The 23454-nt window shown below is 39.9% G+C and overlaps 1 protein-coding gene across 4 annotated transcripts in view; it reads right to left on the bottom strand.

Moving 5' to 3' along the window:
- Positions 1-21331, bottom strand: part of LOC120552556 (NACHT, LRR and PYD domains-containing protein 12-like) — a 50263-nt gene extending 28932 nt beyond the window's left edge. The window contains exons 1-11 of one of the 4 annotated variants that reach the window (XM_039790707.1): positions 21171-21331; positions 20322-20468; positions 16429-16575; positions 13369-13515; positions 12421-12518; positions 9268-11116; positions 8731-8904; positions 8404-8577; positions 7675-7842; positions 6717-6890; positions 3406-4157 (exon numbers count right to left, since the gene is read on the bottom strand). In XM_039790707.1, coding sequence (XP_039646641.1) covers positions 4139-4157; positions 6717-6890; positions 7675-7842; positions 8404-8577; positions 8731-8904; positions 9268-11116; positions 12421-12518; positions 13369-13515; positions 16429-16575; positions 20322-20449 — 3078 coding nt within the window. In that variant the 5' untranslated portion in view covers positions 20450-20468; positions 21171-21331 and the 3' untranslated portion in view covers positions 3406-4138. Of the gene's footprint in view, positions 1-3405; positions 4158-6716; positions 6891-7674; positions 7843-8403; positions 8578-8730; positions 8905-9263; positions 11117-12420; positions 12519-13368; positions 13516-16428; positions 16576-20321; positions 20469-21170 lie in introns of those variants that run through there. The other 3 variants (XM_039790711.1, XM_039790714.1, XM_039790713.1) reach the window with 3 other exon arrangements.
- Positions 21332-23454: the final 2123 nt, after the last annotated feature.

The following is a 23454-nucleotide window of genomic DNA, read 5'->3' as shown; positions in this document are numbered from 1 at the left end:
TGTAGTATCTGTATAGACTACTGTTCATATTACTGCCTGTAGTATCTGGGTGTGTCTGTGAAAGTGTTGTCATGGTAACGAATGGCCAGTGGATATGTTTATAAACATGATTTGATGTCTGTAATCAAGTTGATGAGCAACACCTGCTGAATCTGTCAGCTGTGCTGTGCTTCAGCTATTCAGAGTCCCTGAGAGCGAGCTCTCAAACAAAGCCTCACAGTGGCAAAACGATAACGGCTATCAGTCAAATGACGTGATCCTGAGCACCACAAGGCCTTTGTGAACGTATCGGTATAAAATGTATATGGATAAACATAAAAATGTGGTCATATCAGCGATTTCAAAAAGTGGTTCGCTGTGCGTTTCGCTGGGAAATGCAAAGAAAGTTATACAGGAGAGTGAATAGAGGGAGTTGTGTTACTCTTGTCGTTTGGAAGCTCAACCAGCCAAAAGTAAAAGGCGTATCACGAAACTGAGCAGATATTCTGAAACTAGACAAAAATACCTACGTTTTGATGTATAAATTGTGTATGACAAGTAGATATTGTGGGCGTGAGAGCAGTTTACAGACAAGGAACTAAGATAATTTTTTCGAAGCTTCACCCTCTAGCTGTGATGTCATCCACTCTAGCAAACGCAATACACACTCTGTTTAATCGATAAAATTTCCTGAAATGATCACTAAAGTTAAACAGCTTTTTCACAAAAACTGTAAAAGATATCTAACTGAAAAGATAAGTTTGGATAGCTGAATATTTTGTGAACATTTTAAAGTTTGTTTGGCGTCTGTAGGTGAAAGTATGAAGGAGCTGAAACTTTTGGGAGCGGAAGAAGATTTTAAGGATTTGAAGCCGGCTCTCATTCACTTCAATGTTAAAAAAAAGTGTTAAAAAGCTGAATATTTTAAAAAGTATAAATAGTAGAAAAAAAGTTGAAGAAGTCCCATCATTAGCTGAAAGAGCTGAACATTTGAAAAGTTGAATGGTTTAAATAGGTGAAAGTATGCAGAAGTTACGCAGAGCCAAAAAACGTACGGAATAAGAATAATAAAAAAAACGAATAACAATAGTTGGAATGCTGTTGAACAGCATTCCCACTAATTATTGTCAGATGTTGTGCCTGACTGATGGGGGAGTGATATTGATAAGAGTTGTGCGCATTTACAGCGTCGGCTATTTTTAATTTTTTTTGCCAGCTGTAAAATTCTGTTGATTCTGACATTGCCATTTTTGTTTTGCTGCGACTGTAAAGCTAACCCGTCCGCGCCGCTGAGTTTGAGTCTGTGGTTTGAGTATGGGCACGAGACGAGACTGCACAACTACGTTAACGTTTGATTGGTGAAACACAGTCACGTGGTAGAGCCTTTAGCGGAAGTCTCTCTCTCTGTCAAAATAAAACATTAAAATGAGGCGTACGCGGGGGCGATAAAAACATTGACGCGTATAATACCAAAGAGGTAAAAAGAAAAGTAACGAGCTCATTGTAGCCTAATGTAGCGGAGTAAGAGTACAGTTTCTTCTTCACAAATCTACTCAAGTAAAAGTAAAAAGTATAGTGATTTAAAACTACTCCTAGAAGTATAATTTTTTCAAAAACTTACTCAAGTAAATGTAACGGAGTGCTCAATGGTGCAAAAATAACTTCTGTAATAAAATAAAATAAAATCTGTAACCACCTGTAACAAAATATTAGATCTCTTTTATAATAAATATGAAATAATGTTCTAAATATGACCTCTTCTGTGTTAGAAAATCCAGCTTCAACAAAAATCCTTCACTGGTCTCCGTCCAGAGACACGGGGTCTGGTGGTCCAGTTTATATATATATACTGTCTATGGCTGTCTGCTCTGGTCCCTGTGTATGTGCGCATCTCAGAGCGGCCCCCAAGGCAGCCTCTCGGGAATTACGACACACAACAAAGTACCGTAGTAATGTGTGCAAAGCGCCATGCAGTCAATTTAAGTATACGCTTAATGGTCCCATGAAAAACAGTGAAAACCAAACATTTTCATGAATTTATAAAACCCCCCCGTCGGCCCCCGGACGGCCCGGACAGTAGGTATAAGTGGACATGTCCGGGCAAAAGAGGACGTTTGGTCACCCTACTGTAAGCAGCCAATCAGAATTGAGTAGTCGCCCAGACACATGGTTTGACATTAATGAAGTTGCAAGTGAATAAAGACAAGAGTGTAAACTTGTACGTTAGTCCACATTACATGTTATTTGTTCAGGTAGGCCTAAATATTTGTTTTTTTATTAAGATTATTTTTTTGGGCATTTTCGGCCTTTATTTTGACAGGAAAGCTGAAGACATGAAAGGAATGACATGCAGCAAAGGGCCACAGGTCAGAGTCAAACCTTGGCCTGCTGCATTGAGGAGCAAATCTCTACATATGGGCGCCTGCTCTACCTATTGAGCTATCCGGGCGCCCCAGGTAAATTAATTTTAAATGAACCAACATTAGAGCCAGCAGACCAAAAAATAACAAAAGGAGAAAGAAGGAAAATAAACCCAGACTCCAAAGTGAGAGTTAACACTGACTTTGGTTAAATTTCTTTGCTAACAAAGTTAGCTAACTTATTTTAAAAATGAGTTCACTCAAAATGTACTTACACATAGATGAAATACATAAACTCTGCTTGTTTCCTCTTCGACTGAAGAAATAAAAAATATTTGAATCACACAAAACCGAAGAATTACCAGAGTATCATATTCGACTACATTGATTTCAAAATAAACGTCACAGCATATTCAAAATAAAAAAAATATACGATATAAAGAACAATTTTGTCACTGAGAAAGAAAAAATAATGCAGAAGAAGAAATATCCATTCAAATAACACATCTGAATGGATATATTCAGTTTTTGCCATAAACTAGCAGGGTCACATTAAACTGTAGGCTAATAAACTACAAAAAAAAACATGTTTTGATTTAGGATTCCTTTCCTGTGTGTAATTGTTTTATAGACACGATTACTAGATATACACTAGAGTCTGCATGTTAATCAGTTCACATTAACGATACAAAATAAAACATAAGGTGCTGATTTTCCAACAGAGTCCAGACATAATCTGTCTGTAGTCAGTTGAGAAACTTCAGTGAAGCTTTTATTCAATTCGGTTTTATCTTCCATTTGTTTGCTACAAGCAAATATTTATGTTATTATATGAGAAATGGCTGGTATTAGTATAAGGTAACTTTACGTGTCAAAAATCATCTCCCGTTGTTATTAAGAAATATGTGGGAATTAACTGCAATGCTCCATTCTTCCACAGGGTGGAGCTGCAACAGAAGGCAAAGCTTTTTCACGTGATGGACCCCTAAACTTACACAAATTAGACGACAGGCCCCCATTATATATTGTGATGTGGAAATTGCAGTAAATTGCAAGAGACAACTTCTCACATTGAGCACACAAATGCGTGTCTTGTTTATTTTTATAGGAAAAACAATTAAATCCGAAAATGGTGCTGCCCAGCAACCCAACGGGTCCCATGTTATCACACATTTAAAGGGACCGCGATCCCTGAACAAACGTATTTACATGAATTGACTAAGGACAGTAAATTAAATGTATAACATTTAACAACAAAGGTGAATTATGTACTGTATGTCACATTCACTACAATGATACAATTCCGTCCTCCATGTTATAGGACTTTTTTTTTTAGATGTTTTATTACACAAAGGGTATGAAACCAATAACCAAAATGGTCATACATTCTGTCTTTCTGTTATTTATGGATGGAGTTATAGTGAAGATGTTAATGGAAAAAGGATTCCCCTTTTTGCTGTGGACCCCTTGGAACACACTCAAGGACCTCTGGTCTGGGGACCACTTTGGGAACCACTGTGTTAATCTACAGTTGTTGTCATGAACAGAATTAATCTGCAGAGGCACATTGGGTTCAGAATATTTAAATGAATAAGGAGAAAATGAAACCCAGGTCCAGGTGGAGGGTGGAAGAGGTGGTTGCAGAGTGTGGAGCAGAAGGAGTGGACGAGTCCCAGTGTGTCTGCAGAGACTGTGTGGAAGGACAGAGAAGCAGCAGAGCAGTCCAGATCCAGAGGAATACACAGGGAGGATGGTGGACTCCACATCGTGTCTCAACACATCCTCTTTCCTGATCACTCTTAGTGAGTCCACTTCCATCTGATGAAAAAAGAATACAACAGAAATGATAAATTAGTTTTTACAGAGACTCCCTTCATCAGCTGTCAGTCAATGATGCAGCACATCCAGTATAAAGACCAGCAGGGACTTTAGTCCTGTTCAGACCATAAGTGGAGTGACTTTGTAGCATAGCCTGCTTCTTTTCAGCTCTCATGTTAATGGATTGGACTTAACATACTGAGCTCAAAGCTCACAGACCAGACCAGATTTCAATGAAAAAAACTGCTGAGAGTCCTGAAAAATTTACCCTTCGCTAAGCCACGCCCAAAAAACGTAACAGGCCAACCGTAACTAGGCTCGGGAGGTCTGTCAAGCTTTCGAGCGAGGGAAACATGCCGAAGCGTTGTGCGTATGGATTGTGCAAATCCGATACCCTGGTATCCTGGAAGTTTGGACGGGGTGGTGGAATTTTATCCCTTCCCGTAACCTAAAACCCAAGGGGAGAAATGCCGGGCGCGGATCAAGCAGTGTGGGAGGCCCCATTCACAACTAAATGTCGACAGGATTAACAAAAACACCTAGCTAGCTACGTTTGCTCCAAGGCAAGAACATGCTAATGTTAACTAGTTAGCTCAGTCAGCACAGCATTGCTTGGAAATAATGACGGTTCTTTGTTCATAATGCATATATTTGAACGTAAAATAAGATGATTAAAGGCAAGACGGTGGCTCAGTGACATACTTTAAATATATTTCAGCATTTAATTAATCGCTAAAAATATAAGCAGGAGAATGTAATCATTGCAAAGGATTCAGGCTAATGTCTTGTGTTTATTCCACAATACTTATGGATAAGCTGTTTGATTTTTAATTATTAGGTTATTTTCGAATTTCACTACCCTGCTGTGCATGAACATAGCTGTTCTTCAGTTTGTGTGTTTACCATTTGAATGGGTCAGCGTATGAGGCGGCTCACATTATGGCATGACCTATAGGCTTTAGCTTCAATTTTTATGAAATTATTCTCTAATCGGTTGAATATTATGTCGTGGATATATCCCTTGATTGCATACTGCAGTCCCTTTTGTCTTGCTTTCTTAGATATTTCACCTGTTCTCCAAAAATTACTAATCTCCTTGGGAATGTCTGACACCGGTGCATACATACTGTAATCATTGACATATATATAATGGACCAATAGACCCCGTTGCTCTGGACAGAGACCAGTGAAGGCTATTAGAAGCACTTTTCCGGTGATCTCTTGCTTTACTGAGCAGCCTCCAACTGACAGAGACAACATAATGTGACGTGAGCAACCTGTCTGAAAGTTGGAAGTCTTCTGGTAGCTGTGCCAAGAGAAATCTCAATCATTCCCAATCTTACAGAGATGGAGAGTGTAGGTATATGTAAGGAGATAACATAAGCACAGGTTAATTATTGCTAACTAACATGCTAGTTAACATTAGTAAATAAACCTAAACAGCTAGTATAAGTCCAAACTGCCTGCCAGCGTCTCCTGTACTATACGGTAATTCCTCTACTGTGCGACAGTAAGTCTCGTGGTTATGACACAATCGTTAGCCTATTTTTACAAAAACGTCTGCTACAGAGCCATAACGTGAGGTACAAGGTAATGGAGCCTTTTATACATTGTCGTGTTTCTTTAGAAATAAACAATGGACAAATAGAGTCTTTAAACGCTTCAGATGTAAAGTTATTCGCAGTCAAAGTGACGCAAAAAAAAATGGCAGTCAGTGGAATGCTAACAGGAGGTGATACCTTCGAAGCATACCCCCATGACTGTAATAGACGTGCCAGGCACAAAAGCTTGTCAGACATACCAACAGTAACTAAGGAGGGCGGGGCTTAGCAAAGGGTCAATTCATTACTGCAGAAACAGGGAGATGTTCACTGTTCACTTTATGATGGATTTACTGCTGTTGGGTTCAAAGCTGTTAAAAACCATTTAAGAGTTTAGTCTACTTTTAAATATTACATGAAAAATATGTAAATATGGAGTCTGTTATTAAAATATTCTGACAAAACAAATGACAGAAGGACAGATGATGTTAAAGGTCCGATATGTTCACAAGACTGAACAGTAAAACATCATTTGTGATTACTGGACTTCAGCAGAGCTTCTGCACTGTATACAGACCACATGGTTGCTAAATGTAATGCTATTTCTATGAAATATAAGCCAGTGATTTGCAGGCTTCAGTCTGACTGATCTCAGAGCTGCGACAAAGATGAACTGATCAGTTGCTTGGTGTTCAAATGAGAGAACAAAAACTTTGAGATCAGATTTGATGTTTGGACAATTTGATGATGAAGTTGTGATGCTGTAATCCATTTTTTAAACATGACCAGTCATCTTGATATCATATCAAACACATGATCACAACAAGCTTCTGGCGTATCTGAGTGGCTGACTGTCCTCTCTCTCTCTCTCTGTCTGTCTTTCTGTCCAATGCTAAAGCCTCACATCATTCTCCTCTCACAGCTTCACTGAGAAGGTTGGGGGTTTACAGGAAATACTGGATCTTTGCTGTGATACCAACTATGTTTAGTTCAATACTGACTCCAATCCTCTACTGACCTCAGAATCTCAAGTCTATAGTGTGGACTCTCAACAAGATCACACAGCAGTTTTACGTCTGAATCATTCAGCTTGTTGTCTCTCAATTGCAGCTCCCTCAAATGGGAGGGGTTGGACTTCAGAGCAGAGGCCAGAGAATCACAGCTGATCTCGGTCAAACCGCAGTCCATCAATCTGAAAAAAAGAACAAATGATAAAACAGTTAAGAGTTAAAATCAATTTATAATCCAATCAGATTAGTTCAGGTTTTAAATGTGTAGCTCAACATTACCACTGTATGTCCTAATCAATGAGCTTTTCTTTAAATCAAGTAGAGTGACTTTGTCATTGTGTTATTGCAGATCTTCATAATGTCCCCCTTCTACATACATCATCCAAATGTCACCACAACTTTCATTCACCTATTCATGTCAACAAAGATTAATAACATGCTGCTGATCTCAGTCAGGTCTGTGATTAAAGGATCAATACTATATTGATCCTTTAAATAGCTGTTTTCTGAAGGATCAATATCAGACATTATTTGTTAAAACACATTTAAATTAACAGAAACCCCAAAAATTGTACTTTCTTTTTTATTTCTATGATTAGTAGCTGACTTCGCTATTGGCTGTTGAAACAGGTGACGTGTGATACTTTCTAAAACCAGCCACTTGAAACTTGACTGGCTGAGTCACAGGCGCCACCATCAGCTGGCTTGAGTCAAGATGAGACGGGCCGGTTCAGAGCGTTGCAACTTTTCCTGCAACGTTCTAACACGATTTCATTTCATCACAAATCTTTGGTCTGAACTGGGCTTAACAACTAACAGTGGACATCTTTTACAGTTTCTTTAACAAACACAAAATCTGTCTTTTGTGTCTAAAGACTAAATTTAGAAGAAGAAACAGAAACATATGAACACAAGAAATGTACAACTTCTATAACTATAAACGTAACAGAGAGTCAGTGAACTCACCTCAGAATTTCCAGTTTACAGTGTGGATTCTCCAGAAATCCACACAGCAGCTTTACTCCTGAATCCTTCAGGTTGTTGTCTCTCAGCTGCAGCTCTCTCAGATGGGAAGACTTCAAAGCTGAAGCTAGAGAAGCACAGCTGCTTTCTGACAAACTGCAGTCCATCAATCTGAATGAATAATTATGTAGATACAAATCCATTTATAGTCCAATCAGATGTGTTCAGGTTTTGAAAGCATAACATTACTACGTGCTAATCAATGAGCGTTTCGCTGAAAGGAGTAGAGACTTTGTCATTGTGTTATTGTGGATCATCATGTCAGCCTTCTACAGACATCATCCAAATGTCACCACAACATTCATACACCTATTCATGTCAACACAAATTAATAACATGCTGACCTCAGTCAGGTCTGTGATAAGAGGACCAATATTATCAATACTTTACAATTACAATTATCTATACGTAAAACAGCTATGTGTGATCTGAAGGATTTATTTTACCAAAAAGTATAAACATTCATTTACTTTAACAACTAACAGTGGACATTATCTACAGTTTCTTAAACAAACACAGGTTGTTTTGTAATAAACATGTAAATATTGAACAAAAGGAAAATTTACAACTGTATTGTTACGTTTATGGTACGTTCTTTTGTACATAAATTAGATTCAATTGCTAATTAAACCTATCAGGTCTATAATAGTAACAGCGAGTCAGTAAACTGACCTCAGAGTCTCCAGTCTACAGTGTGGACTCTCAAAAAAACAACACAGCGGCTTCACTCCTGAATCCGGCAGCTTGTTGTCTTTCAGGTCCAGCTCTCTCAGATGGGAGGGGTTGGACTTCAGAGCTGAGGCCAGAGAAGCACAGCTGATCTCTGACAAACTGCAGCCCCTCAATCTGAATGAAAAATTAATGATATAACTTTAAATGACGTTTCTGCTTGAAAACATTGAGTCACCTTTAACCAAGTCCAGTTGCCCTTGATTTTTAACCTTCCTTGGAAAAGTACACTTTAAATACACTTAATGTGTGCGCAATACATGAACTGACCTCAGAGTCTCCAGTCTACATTGTGGACTCTTCAATCCAGCACACAGCTGCTTTACTCCTGAATCCTGCAGCTTGTTGTCTTTCAGGTTCAGCTCTCTCAGATGGGAGGGGTTGGACTTCAGCGCTGAGGCAACAACTTCACAATGACTCTCAGAGAGCAGACAGTCAGAAAGTCTGTGATTACAGATAATGTAAAATTTAAAATATAATCAAATTGACACTTTTATTATAAAAACAGACTCTATGCATTTAGATCAGAAAGCACATGAACATTAGCGGCTGTAGCCCAGCTGGTCAGTCCTTTATCAAAAAATTTGAGTGCCAGATTTGTCTTCTTCTCAAAGCATTTGATACAACAAAGACATTTGCAGTGTAACATGTACAAATGTTTTTAATAATCATGTTTAAACTATTTAAGAAAACTTGTATAGAGTGTACCTTTTATATTGGGCATGTCTGTAAAGTGTGTATTTTCACTCTAACACTGAGGACTTAAGCTTTACATTGATCAAAAATGTTAATCACGTCTGTACTTACATAGCTCTTCTGCAGTTCCTCACAGCGGCAATCAGTCTCTGTCGTCCCTCCTCTGATGTGTTGTACTTCTGCAGGTTCAACTCATCCAGAACCTCCTCAGACATCTGCAGCATGTAGGCCAGAGCTGAACAGTCAATCATAGAGAGTTTCTTCTCTGATCTGTTCTCTGACTTCAGGAACTCTTGGATCTCCTGATGGACTGAGCTGTCGTTCATCTCCATCAAACAGTGAAAGATGTTGATGCTTCTGTCAGGAGAGACTTCGTACATCTTCATTTCCTTCAGGTTGTTGATGGCTCTCTGGATGATTTCTGGACTGTTGTCTGTCTGACCCAGCAGGCCTCCTAAGAGTTTCTGGTTGGACTCCAGAGAGAGTCCATGAAGGAAACGGACAAACAGGTCCAGCTGGCCATTTTTAATCATCAGGGATTTCTCCATAGCGTTCTTCAGGAGGACATCCAGAGATGAGTCAGTGTCACCATCATTATCATCCTCAGTCAGGTAAGAATCACTATGCAGGTATAAGGAACTATTCTGGGATTTCCAGCCTTCTCCCAGGAAGTCATCCAGTACCTCTGTGTTGCTGTTGGTGTAACAGTGGTAGAAATAGACTGCAGCCAGAAACTCCTGAACGCTCAGATGAATAAAGCAGTAGACTGTTTTCTGGAAGATCACGCTCTCTCTTTTGAAGATTTCTGTACAAACTCCTGAATAAACCGAGGCCTCTGTGACATCCAGACCACAGCGCTCCAGGTCTTCTTGGTAGAACATGATGTTTCCTTTCTGCAGCTGTTCAAACGCCAGCCTCCCTAGCTTCAGAAGAACTTCTCTGTCGGTCTTTGTCAGCTCCTGTGGACTCGTGTCGTGTCCCTCATCATACTTCTGCTTCTTCCTCTTTGTCTGAACCAGCAGGAAGTGTGCGTACATGTCAGTCAGGGTCTTGGGCAGCTCTCCTCTCTGGTCTGTAGCCAACATGTGGTCCAGAACTGTAGCAGTGATCCAGCAGAAGACTGGGATCAGACACATGATGTGGAGGCTCCTGGATGTCTTGATGTGGGAGATGATTCTGCTGGACAGCTCTTCATCACTGACTCTCTTCCTGAAGTACTCCTCCTTCTGGGCGTCAGTGAAGCCTCGTACTTCTGTTACCCTGTCAACACATGCAGGAGGGATCTGATTGGCTGCTGCAGGTCGGGAAGTTATCCAGACGAGAGCTGAGGGAAGAAGCTTCCCCTCAATGAGGTTTGTCAACAGCACGTTGACCGATGACTTCTGTGTGACATCAGAAACAACCTCCTTCTTCTTGAAATCCAGTGAAAGTCTGCTTTCATCCAGGCCGTCAAAGATGAAGAGAACTTTAGAGCCAGCGAGCTGCTCCGCTGTGACCTCCTGTAATGCTGGATGGAAAACTCGGAGCAGCTCGAGAAGACTGTACTGCTCATCTTTGATCAAGTTCAGCTCCCTGAATGAAAGAGGGATCACCAGACTGATATCTTGGTTTTCCAAACCCTCGGCCCAGTCCAGAGAGAACTTTTGCACTGAGAAAGTTTTTCCAACGCCAGCGACGCCGATCATCAGGACTACTCTGATGTGTTTCTGTTTGTCATGTAAGGCTTTAAAGAGGTCGCTGCACTTGATTGGAGTTTCATGAAGGGCCTCCATCTTGAAATCTATCTCAAGCTGCCAAACCTCATGTTGGGTATTAACCTCTTCACTCCATCCATCTGTGATGTAGACTGCAGTGTAGATCCTGTTGAGGGATGTTCCACTTCCTGTTTTACCAGGTCCTTCAGAAACATGTTCATATGTCCTCTTCACACTGATCTTATGTTCATGCCGACTACCATTCACTAGAAAAAGAGACAAAGGTGAGAGAGAAAACAAGAAAAAGAAAAGTTGACAATCTGGTCATTGCTCCACCAACTGAGCTATTTGGGTGCCCAAAATTAAATTCATTGTTAATAGTGTTTTTTATTTTTAAAGAGAAACCTCAGAAGTGCTCCTTTGTCTCTCGGCCTCTGACTGTGTGTTGGTTTACGCGTTTGATTAACAGCAGAGGAGGCGGAGCCTCAGCAGCTTATGTGAATCAGCAGCAACAGGAAATTTTTGCTTATATTAGCAGTAAGTTAACAAATTTCTGACATGACTAAAGCTATCAGTAAACAGTAAAATAAATGGATGGTGACACCGTTGCAAATACGATGATGATTGGCTGGGTGGGCGGATGCCCTGCTCAAGCTGTCTCACTGCACACTCTGACTACACTGACTACCACTAAACACAAGACAGAGACAATGGCGACGAGCCAGGGAAATTCAAAGGCTGGCTGGCTACGAAGCAGAGCTACAACAGCTCAGCTCAGTTTTTCCCTGCTGTGAGGCTGCAGTGGAAATGTATTTATTCATGGCTTAGCACAACACAGCACAGAAAAACTGTGAGAGACAAAGTAAACAAGCAGAAAGCTGTAGTTTACAGGCTGAGGACAGGCAGTGTTTTGTTAGCAGAGGTAGTGAAGTGAGAGGACCCTGTTAAGCATCTAGACTGACCAATGTTGATACCAGCAGGTGGGTTTTTCAGCTGCTTAATGTGCTGCAACTGACCAGCTAATGAGCACTTCACTGTAGCTTTAAAACGGATGTCAGCAGTGCACTTTTACTCAGTGGTTTGTTTGGTCGTTTGTTCAATAAGTCGATCTCAGGGCAACACGTGTGTTTGTGACTTAGAGAAGACTTTAGCAGGAAGCTAGATGGGGGCTGTTGTTCAAAGCCTGTGCCAAATGTTATGTCTCAGGCTGCTGTTAGCGTGACTGCGTGTCTATAGACCTGTAGTCTATATCCACGACATTCCACTTCCAGGATTGCTCCGGTGCCGCAGGAAATTCTGCCGGATGCATGTCTTTTCGCTGATGTCCGTTTCCTTCCACTTTCTTTGTGTTGTAATTTTAAACTCCAGGGACTACGGTTAACTGCTCCTCAGATCTCTGCAGGGTAAATCCAGACAGCTAGCTAGACTATCTGTCCAATCAGAGTTTTCTGTTGCACGACTAAAACTACTTTTGAATGTACACGTTCCACCAAAACAAGTTCCTTCCCGATGCTATTTTCCAGCAGTGGACATTTGAAAATGTTATATACACACAAATGTACAGACTTACTTTGTACAGTGCAGGTCTGACTGGCTGTCTGCAGTCCAGCTCTGGTTCTGGATCTGGGCGGCTGCTCCTCCTCAGAGACATCACTCAATTTCCTCTTTCTGTGAAACATTTTGTTATAACTAAAATGATTTGTTGATTGTATTTAGATTTGACCAAAACTGTCTCAAAGCTCCGATGTTAACAGTGAACAGTAACAGTGTTGTTACTGTTTCATTTGAATTCAGTCTGTAATGAAAATGTTCCTTTTATTTCAACTCTCCTGCTTTCATAAACACTAATAACTGCTTTTCCTATCTGACTGTCTTATTAAACATGTAGTGATCTACCGGTAGTTTGTTTAATACAAACACGTTCTGCGGCTCCATTAAAGAAGAGCTGATCATATCCTACAGCTTAGCTTGAGTGAGTTAGGTTTGAACTGAGGTTAGAAGTGGTCTACTTGGTACACCAACAGTCTAAGACACACAGCATGTCTTAAGTTTCCTTTTCTGTAAATCAGTCTGTTTTATGTCACTTTCTACTGTCAACTATGAAATGAAGGCATTCATTCAAATATTCTACAAAAAATAACAGAAGTGGCAGGTCATAACAGCTGATTAGAGGAAAAGTCAAATCAACTAAATAATAAAAATATTATATAAAATATTATAAAAAAATCCTCTGAAGGACATTCTTTCAGATTGCAAATCTTTACAGCAACGTTTGGACATTTAAATATTTTGGTTTATTTATGTAAATTCTGAAATGGAGGTTCTCAAGTGTTCTGCTGCAGAAACCCAATCAGCAGAAACCCACCTTTGTGGCTATAAAACCCAGAAAAGATCCATCTTAGTTTGAAACAGTATTTACACTAATAGTTCTGCATCACGAGTATAAATCTTTTAGCATTTCTTCATCCTCAATGCATCATCTTCATCAGGTCAGCTGACAGTAAAAACAGTCTCTTACTTTGTGTCTGAGGGTCCAGGTTCATTACTGAAGAGGGGAGGAGGTTCTATTGACTGGTCACTCTTCATAGACAGACAGCCTGATATTAGAGACTCTGCTCTGTCCTCCTCTTCCTCCACATCACTCATCTTCTGATCTGAAGTCAGTCTGAGAGAAAAAACAGGAACTCTGACCGTGAGCTCAAAACATGAGAATCAAGACCAACAAGTTTGTTCAAGAGTCACACGCAAGACTGAGAGAACAGGACACACACACACACACACACACACACACAAACACAAACACACACAAACACACACAAACACACACACATACACACACTTCAAACTTAGAGTGCCCTTCCTGTAATGGGTTCTTTTACAAACTTACAAATAGGACTAATATTCTTCTAAACATCTGGATTTAAAAAATTGTCTCTCACACCTGTAGTGTATTATGGTGGATTTCAAAGTGAGTAATAATGCATCCATAGTGCTTGATGACTACACTCATAAACATACACAATGCTTTCTGATGCTACTATGTCAACAGTAATAAAACATTTTAGATGTGACTCATAATGAGTTATAAGTTCAAGTGTTGTACGGATTATTAAACATTATGGCTACCTATACTCATATATAGACAACTCAACAACCAACTGAAGTAAAGACTGATAGGATGCTATAGTAGTCCATGCAGTTTCATAACTTATCATTGTATTTGTTAAAGGGGGAAATGAAGCACTCAATCAGGTCCAATGTGTAGGAATTTCTCCCATCTTATCTAGTGTTGAGATCATATATCGCAACCAAATCTCTCGCGCCATGCAGTTCAAAGTACGTATTCCAGCTACGGTAGCCTTCACGCTTCAAAAAGCCGGTCTCTTGCTCTTTTCAGTCTCCTTTTTCTTTTTCTGGGCGAAGAAGAAGAAGACTCCTGCTCCTGAAATTTGGATTTTGAATATGTGTGGTCCTCCATGTTTCCTTCTTCAAACTTGCCGGGAAGCTATGATACCCATTAGCAGAATTAGCAGCACCCAGTGGTGGTTCTACATTGAATTACACCCTGTGCGAGACCCCCCCCAAAAAAAAGAAAACACACAAAAAATTTGTATATACAATATATAGTGTATATTTCTTTAATTTCTGATAACTTTTACTGTCGTATTTTGTGTAGAATTGTGTTCATTGTCTTTTGGCAATGTTGGAGGTGGAGATTGTGCAAAAAAGTATGTTCCTGTTGTAATTGCAATAGTTAAATAACTGGATTCTCGCTCAAATGTTCTAATGAAGGATTTGTGCAACTAAGAAGTATAATTTTCTCGTTCACTTATGTTGTTATAATACAATATATACAGTTCTGTGCAAAAGTTTTAGGCAGGTATGAAAAAATGCTGTAAACTAATAATGTTTTCAAAAATGGAAGTGTTAATAGTTTATTTTTATCAATTAACAAAATGAAGTGAATGAACAGAAGAGAAATCTAAATCAAATCAATATTTGGTGTGACCACCCTTTGCCTTCAAGACAGCATCAATTCTTCTAAGTACACTTGCACACAGTTTTTGAAGGAACTCAGCAGGTAGGTTGTTCCAAACATCTTGGAGAACTAACCACAGATCTTCTGTGGATGTAGGCTTCCTCAAATCCTTCTGTCTCTTCATGTGATCCCAGACAGACTCAATGTCTTCTTGTTCTTCTTTACACTGAAGATAGTACTTATTGACCTTGGCTCTATGTTTGGGGTCGTTGTCCTGCTGCAGAATAAATTTGGGCCAATCATACGCCTGCCTGATGGTATTGCATGATGGATAAGTATCTGCCTGTATTTCTCAGCATTGAGGACACTATTAATCGTGACCAAATCTCCAACTCCATTTGCAGAAATGCAGCCCCAAACCTCCTCCACCATGCTTCACTGTTGGCTCATTATTGTAGCCACAGCCCTTCGGCGAACAACCTGCCTTATGCTACAGCCAAATATTTCAAAATGTTGACTCATCAGTCCAGAGCACCTGCTGCGATTATTCTGCACCCCAGTTCCTATGTTTTCATGCATAGTTGAGTCGCTTGGTCTTGTTTCTATGTCGGAGGTATGGCTTTTTGGCTGCAAATCTTCCATGAAGACCACTTCTGGCCAGACTTCTCCGGACAGTAGATGGGTGTACCTGGGTCCCACTGGTTTCTGCCAGTTCTGAGCTGATGGTACTGCTGGACATCTTCCGATTTCGAAGGGAAATAAGCTTGATGTGTTTTTCATCTGCTGCACTAAGTTTCCTTGGCCGGCCGCTGCATCTACGATCCTCAACGTTCGCTGACTTTTTGCAAGTGTACCTATAAGAATTGATGCTGGTTTGAAGGCAAAGGGTAGTAACCCCAAATATTGATGTGATTTTGATGTTTTTTTGGTCGGTCACTTTGCATTTTGTAGATTGATAAAAATAAACAATCATTATTTATATTTTTGAAAGCATTCTTAGTTTACAGCATTTTTTCCACACCTGCCTAATACTTTTGCACAGTACTGTATATATAAATGTGCAACAACAATAAAATAAAATATTAAGAATAATATGCAAATAAAATATAGAATAAATATTCAAAATAGCACAAATTTCAAACTAAAACCTGACCTTTCTGGCCTTCCTTGATGCAAAATCATCAATGATGTCATCGTATGAAATCTACTCCCATATTGAGTGATTGATACTGATGACGGCAAAGCCAGTGAGCCGTTCCTGGGACATGGTTGACCTCAGGTATGACTTGATCAACATTAGTTTCAAAAAGCTCCTCTCTGCTGGAGCCACAGTGAATGGCAGAGTAAGTGCAATCCTGAGAGCAGTCCAATAGTTGGGGTGGATCCCCGATAGATCCTTATCATGGTTCTCAAGTGTTCTGCTACAGAAACCCAATCAGAAGTTTGTGGCTATAAAACCCAGAAAATATCCCTCTTAGTTTGAAACAGTATCTGCACTAATAGTTCTGCATCACGAGTATAAATCTTTTAGCAGAGCATTTCTTCATCCTCAATGCATCATCTTCATCAGGTCAGCTGACAGTAAAAACAGTCTCTTACTTTGTGTCTGAGGGTCCAGGTTCATTACTGAAGAGGGGAGGAGGTTCTATTGACTGGTCACTCTTCATAGACAGACAGCCTGATATTAGAGACTCTGCTCTTTCCTCCTCTTCCTCCAAATCACACATCTTCTGATCTGAAGTCAGTCTGAGAGAAAAAACAGGAACTCTGACCGTGAGCTCGCTCTACTATCAAATCAAGGCATACATATACTTTAAATATACTAAAAGAAACTGAAACATCAGTACTGCCCAAAACCAAAACAAACATTTCTGAAGAATAGAGGAAAATCTTTGGACCAGTGATTCTTCATAGACAGACAGTCTTTTATTAATATTGCTTGAATCCATGATACATTTTGTTTTTAAACCATAGATCCTTATCATGCATAAAAGTGATAAGCTCAAGGAGGCTCATGGTCCTCCCTTCCCCCCTTGTCCGGACCGTTCCATTTGGGAGACCCAGAGGTGAACTGTCCCCGTGCCCCCTCCCCTTTCCCCTTCTCACACAGGTTCTGCTTCTCAGCAAGTAAGTTAAGTGCTTGTGCCGCCCCCCATGTGTCATGAAAAAATGCCGCCTCAGGCAGCTGCCCGCTTCACCCATGCCAAAAACCGCTACCGGCAGGACCTCTGAGTTTATCATGTGACAGCAAAAATGCGAAAGGCGGAGCAGTATGTCCTGTATGTCCCTTACCGGCTAACGTATTTCAAGATGGAGCATCATTATGGCGCGTTTACCCCAGATCATGGAAATGCAAATGTAAATGTCAGGGCCAAAAGGAATACTTGGAATTGATGGTGGTGGTAAATATTCATGAAAAAGGACAAACACGAATGGGGAACACAGATTTTGATAATGAACAACTAAACACGTTACACACTGGGACTTTAAGGAAAGTGAAGTTGTATTGATGCATCTAATAATGCATGCTTTATCTTAATGTTTCATCGTGTGTAGTAACTAAAATAAAATGCATTTTCATACAGTTGAAAGAATCTATGCTGCATCATTAGTGATTATTATGCAAGGTGCCTCAAAAACACAGTGGTAAAGACTGGAATAGAAAACAGAATCACTCTGAAGAAAAAAAAGAAAGAACACTGCAAAAATGAACAACAGGAAATAGAAAAAGAAAACTTAATAACCCTGACAAATATAATCTCAAATGGCAAATGTACATTGCCTTGTACAGAGTGATGTGGTATTCATATTCTAATCATAGCTTAATAATAATCTAAATGTTATTATATTTACAGATGAAAATTACAAATATTTTAATTATTAATTAAAGGACAATTCAGGCAATAACACATGTGTACCGAGTCAACCATTCTCTGGAATATGTTTTCATGCTAATCGAATGTGTCAGTAGCTTGAAACAAGCTACCACAAACGGCTGATTAGCTTCTAACGCTAGCTTTCGGGCAGAGGGTAAATATCTATTTCTACACCACACTTCCACGGTAGCATAATGAGGGTCCCTACATGTAAACCAAAGCATTGAGAACTTTGTAAGTGTACAGACAGTTTATTAAAAAGATAGTTTAGAAAGACAGTTCACGTTTACATGAAAACAGTCATGAGCTGTCGAATCACGAACACCATGTTAGAGCCATGTTAGAGCCATGTTAGAGCTTAGATCAGGCCCAAAAAATCAAGCCCAACCCTGCCCGAGCCCATGCACGTTGTGTCCGAGCCCGGCCCAACACATTAACTGTAATTATGAGCCCGAGCCCGATTTCAACCAGACACTTTTTTATTACGTGGGCCGTTATAACTGACGTTCTCAACTACAATTCAGAGTTGTTTGAACTGCAGAAAGCTGATTAAAATGATCTTAATGAATAATGCAACAAGAGCGATGCATGTAAACTGCGCTGTTTGTTTATTTGGACTGGAATGGATCGCAAATGGATCTGAATGAAGAAACTTAAAAAAAAAACTAATTTCTCTGTGAGGGCTTGCATCGCCCTCAGGGGTAGCCTATGCTTGGAGAAGTAACAAAAGAGGACATTGAAGGCTGACTATCATCTTTTCTGCCATGGCGAGCCTGCTTCATGTGTCTGTTCATCATCCAAGTCCCCGTTTTATCAGCTGTCATAGGAGACGTAACTTATTTGTTACTTTGGCCTAAATATAGCCTATATAGATAATATTTCTGATTATGACATTGCTTTCTCCCCACCCAGTTAGGCTAAAGTAATGATTAAAGAAACCCACAAATGTTTGATCAAGGGCCCGGCCCGAGGATAGTGGCGGAAAATAACGGCCCGGCCCGGCCCGGCCCGGCCCGGCTCGGGTCGGGCTCGGGCTCGGGCAGAGAATCTAAACTCTAAGCCATGTTACTGGTTACTGGTTGCACGGCGTTCGGCGTTCGACTGGTCGTGACTGTTTTCCAAGATGGCGCCCGCATGTAAACACGAACGGTACTGTCTTTCTAAACTATCTTTTTAATAAACTGTCTGTACACTTACAAAGTTCTCAATGCTTCAGTTTACATGTAGGGACCCTCATCATGCTACCGTGAAAGTGTGGTGATATTTTGAGCCTTGTTAGTGGTGTAGAAATAGATATTTACCATGTGCCCCAAAAGCTAGCGTTAGCAGCTAACCACCTGCTTTGCAGTAGCTTGTTAAAAGTTAGAGACTAGGGTTGGGTACCAAAACCCAGTTTCACTATGGAACCGGTTCCTACGCAAATGGTAGTATTCGAACCGGATTAGAACGCAAATTTCGGTTCCTCATTTCCGTTCCGACTGAAATATTTTTCCTTTTTTCTTTCTCCCTTTTCCGCCGAGTGGCGCACGTGCCCGCTGCTCGCCTGGTGGTGGTGGAGGTGGGACAGCCTCCCCAAATTGTCTGTCCTTTCAAACTCCTACCTGTATGTGTACAGGCCTCTTGGACAACGTCTGAGAGTTTTCTCCTGTGCAGGACCTGCCATAAGTCAGGAGAGGTGTCCTATCTTGCCAAAGAAGGCAAATATATGATAAAATATGGTCATTTTGAAGCTGGTTGTCATACCAACTCAACAACATTAACTTTGTTGTTACTTGGTAATAGTGTTAAACTGTTATTTGTTAAATTATTGTAGTTATGTGTTAGGTGACTTAGGTTTACTTATTTTATATTGAAGTACTTTAAAATGTTAATATATTGTTAAATGTAAATCATTTTCAATTGACATGTCCCAGAGAACGGTCGACTCGGTACACATATGTTATTAACCCAGAGGTTCATTTTTCGCCGGATTTGTCCTTCAAGCTGATGATTATTGTCTCTATTTATGGATTGTTTAGTTGATAAAAAGCCAGAATAAAAGATCAAAAAAGTGTCCAACAATATATGGTGAAGAGAATCTAAGCTCAAAGGTTCACTTACTAATAATTCAACTCTTTCAGATACAAGCTCTGAATCATTAGTCAGGAGAGCTTACATTTCCTTCATCATATTTCACATTAGTAGTTTGTTTAAAAACAAAATCAAACACACACATAATCAAGGTGAGCAAAGCTTTTCTATAAATGCTGTTAAGGTTCTGACACACCAACCCGATGGCCAACTGCACGGCCATCGGAGTCGCTTCGGTGTGTTCTGAGGCACTTTTTGGACCTCGGGGAGCCGACTGATCAGTCTGACTGCCTTTTCTGTCAAGTCAGTTGGGTTGGTGTGTCAGGGCTTTAAACAACACTCTAAAATGGAGGTTCTCAAGTGTTCTGCTACAGAAACCCAATCAGAAGTTTGTGGCTATAAAACCCAGAAAATATCCCTCTTAGTTTGAAACAGTATCTGCACTAATAGTTCTGCATCACGAGTATAAATCTTTTAGCAGAGCATTTCTTCATCCTCAATGCATCATCTTCATCAGGTCAGCTGACAGTAAAAACAGTCTCTTACTTTGTGTCTGAGGGTCCAGGTTCATTACTGAAGAGGGGAGGAGGTTCTATTGACTGGTCACTCTTCATAGACAGACAGCCTGATATTAGAGACTCTGCTCTTTCCTCCTCTTCCTCCAAATCACACATCTTCTGATCTGAAGTCAGTCTGAGAGAAAAAACAGGAACTCTGACCGTGAGCTCGCTCTACTATCAAATCAAGGCATACATATACTTTAAATATACTAAAAGAAACTGAAACATCAGTACTGCCCAAAACCAAAACAAACATTTCTGAAGAATAGAGGAAAATCTTTGGACCAGTGATTCTTCATAGACAGACAGTCTTTTATTAATATTGCTTGAATCCATGATACATTTTGTTTTTAAACCATTTAGGAAACTCTAAATACAAAAACAACTGCTACTGACAATAATGAGGTTTAAAAGTTTGTATTCGTCCTCTTAGATTAGATTACAGCTTTTGTGACTGTGAGCTCACAACATGAGAATCAAGACCAACAAGTTTGTCCAAGAGTCACACACAAGACTGAGAGAACAGGACACACACACACACACACACACACACACACACACACACACACACACACACACACACACACAGTATACACTATACACACTACAGTACAATAAAACCATCCAGCACTCCAGCTGGTCAGTTTTCTTTACATCTGTGTTGCCATGGGTTACAGCAGGTTTAATCTGTATTATTCAGCCAATCACAACTTTGTTTCCGGATAAATCAAACAGTTAAGTTAATTCTTACATTTCTTTCCTCTACGGTCCACAGGGAGAAGACTGATTGAGAGAAATTGACAGTAAAATAATAACTTGTTGGATTAACACTCACCCTGCCTCAGCCTTCAGTTTTTCTCCTCCTGCTCTGTTCTGTCGACTCAAAATGGAGTCTGAACTGACTGAACACTTTCAGTTTGTCAACATTGCTCCTCCCAGTTCTTCTATGTACCTGCATCAACCTATCAGTGCTTGTCCTTCCCTCCTCATTTACTGTGTGTGTGTGTGTGTGTGTGTGTGTGTGTGTGTGTGTGTGTGTGTGTGTGTGTGTGTGTGTGTGTGTGTGTGTGTGTTGTGTGTGTGTGGGTGTGTGCTCACACACCCGTTTTAAGAATCTCTCTTGGCTTGAACAGGTTGGATTAAAATGAGTTTTGTTTTCTCATCCTAATGTTGAAGTCAAATACTGTAAATAAAGGTAGTTTCAAACTAAAGTACTTTTTCTGTAATGTTTTCTTTTACTGTCTCTGTAAATTATCGCGTGGTCTAGACCTACTTTATCTCTAAAGTGTCCTAGGATTTGACACTATAAAAAAGTATTGAATTGGAAGTTATTCTGTCTGTTGCACGATAAAAAAAGACTAAGCTTTTTTCCTGAGTTGCAATCCTTTATCATAATCCAAACATAGATGGTAGCCAAAAAAATGGCACATCCTCCAACTCAATTTGTAAAATATAATAAAATATATTGTTATACTATTTATATTTATACATACTGATATTTATCCAATATAAAATTCAAATAGTATAAAAAAAAGGTATGAATATTTTGTTTGTGTTTTACAAAAAGAGCGAAGATATTTCCAGGAACGTGGATTTTGAAATACAGTTAAAGTTACGTGTTCAGAAACTTTAAATTTCTAAATGATGCTCGGGTTTTGAGACCATCCACATTGTGGGAGTTACCCAGCCATGGTAACTACTTTCCAGCTTCCACCAGGAGCATCGGTGGGGTTAATGCTGGCTACTACATCCTGGGGGATTCTGACTATCACTTGCAGAACTGGCCCTTAAAACCATTCCACGACACTGGACGGCTCACAGCAGAGCAGAAGATTTAAAACTAGAAAATCTGCAGGGCACTGGTTGTTGTTGAAAATGCTTTTGGTAGACTGAAGGGAAGGTGGCGTGGCCTTATGAAAAGAAAGGACTGTGATGTAGAACTGGTGAGATCTATGGTGCTGACTTGCTGTGCTTTGCATAATCTTTCAGAGACTCACGGAGAGGCCTATGACGATGACTGGGATGCATCTGTGGCAGCAGAGCCTGTGGGGGCACTGTCACAGGGTGCAGAGGGAGAACGCAGGGATGTACGACAGGGTTTGATGCGCTACTTGAATAGCTAAATAATAAAAACATTTTTTTATATATTGTCTTGGTTTTTAAGTTATTACAGTGTACACTATTGGAAATGCCAGGCAAAAGCCCTTGATATGAAACCATGATGAAAGAAACACTTTAAAAAAAAAAGGTTTATTGAACAAATGTGCAAACATGCAAATATACATAAGTTAGGATCCTAAATGGCAAAATACAGTGTCCAAACATTAAAAGCAACTCCTTTTTTAGTGTCAACATGTAACAATATGTAATAAGGTAAGTAGTGCAAAAGAAAAGGTGGAGCGGTAAGGTGCACAGTTCTGTGACGCTATATACATACAGTACAGGCCAAACGTTTGGCCACACCTTCTCATTCAATGTGTTTCTTTATTTTCATGACTATTTACATTGTAGATTCTCACACAAAAAAGAGTCAAGTAGGTACCATGGAGTGGGAAAAATGCCTGTGAACTCTGTAAATACCTTCAGAACAGCTGTAACTGTTGCTGAAGGACTTTCATGGTGCTCTTTGGATGCTTTTATATAGACCTTAGTGGTCCCCTAATACTGCATCTGAAGTCTCTTTTATATAGACCTTAGTGGTCCCCTAATACTGTATCTGAAGTCTCTTTTATATAGACCTTAGTGGTCCCCTAATACTGTATCTGAAGTCTCTTTTATATAGGCCTTAGTGGTCCCCTAATACTGTATCTGAAGTCTCTTTTATATAGACCTTAGTGGTCCCCTAATACTGTATCTGAAGTCTCTTTTATATAGACCTTAGTGGTCCCCTAATACTGTATCTGAAGTCTCTTTTATATAGGCCTTAGTGGTCCCCTAATACTGTATCTGAAGTCTCTTTTATATAGACCTTAGTGGTCCCCTAATACTGTATCTGAAGTCTCTTTTATATAGGCCTTAGTGGTCCCCTAATACTGTATCTGAAGTCTCTTTTATATAGACCTTAGTGGTCCCCTAATACTGTATCTGAAGTCTCTTTTATAGGAGGAGAGAGGGGGGGC

Source organism: Perca fluviatilis, chromosome 22 (genome assembly GCF_010015445.1).
Source record: "Perca fluviatilis chromosome 22, GENO_Pfluv_1.0, whole genome shotgun sequence".
Taxonomy (NCBI): domain Eukaryota; kingdom Metazoa; phylum Chordata; class Actinopteri; order Perciformes; family Percidae; genus Perca; species Perca fluviatilis.
The sequence above is the reverse complement of the archived record's forward strand: the minus strand, read 5'-3'. Positions and strand labels throughout refer to the sequence as shown.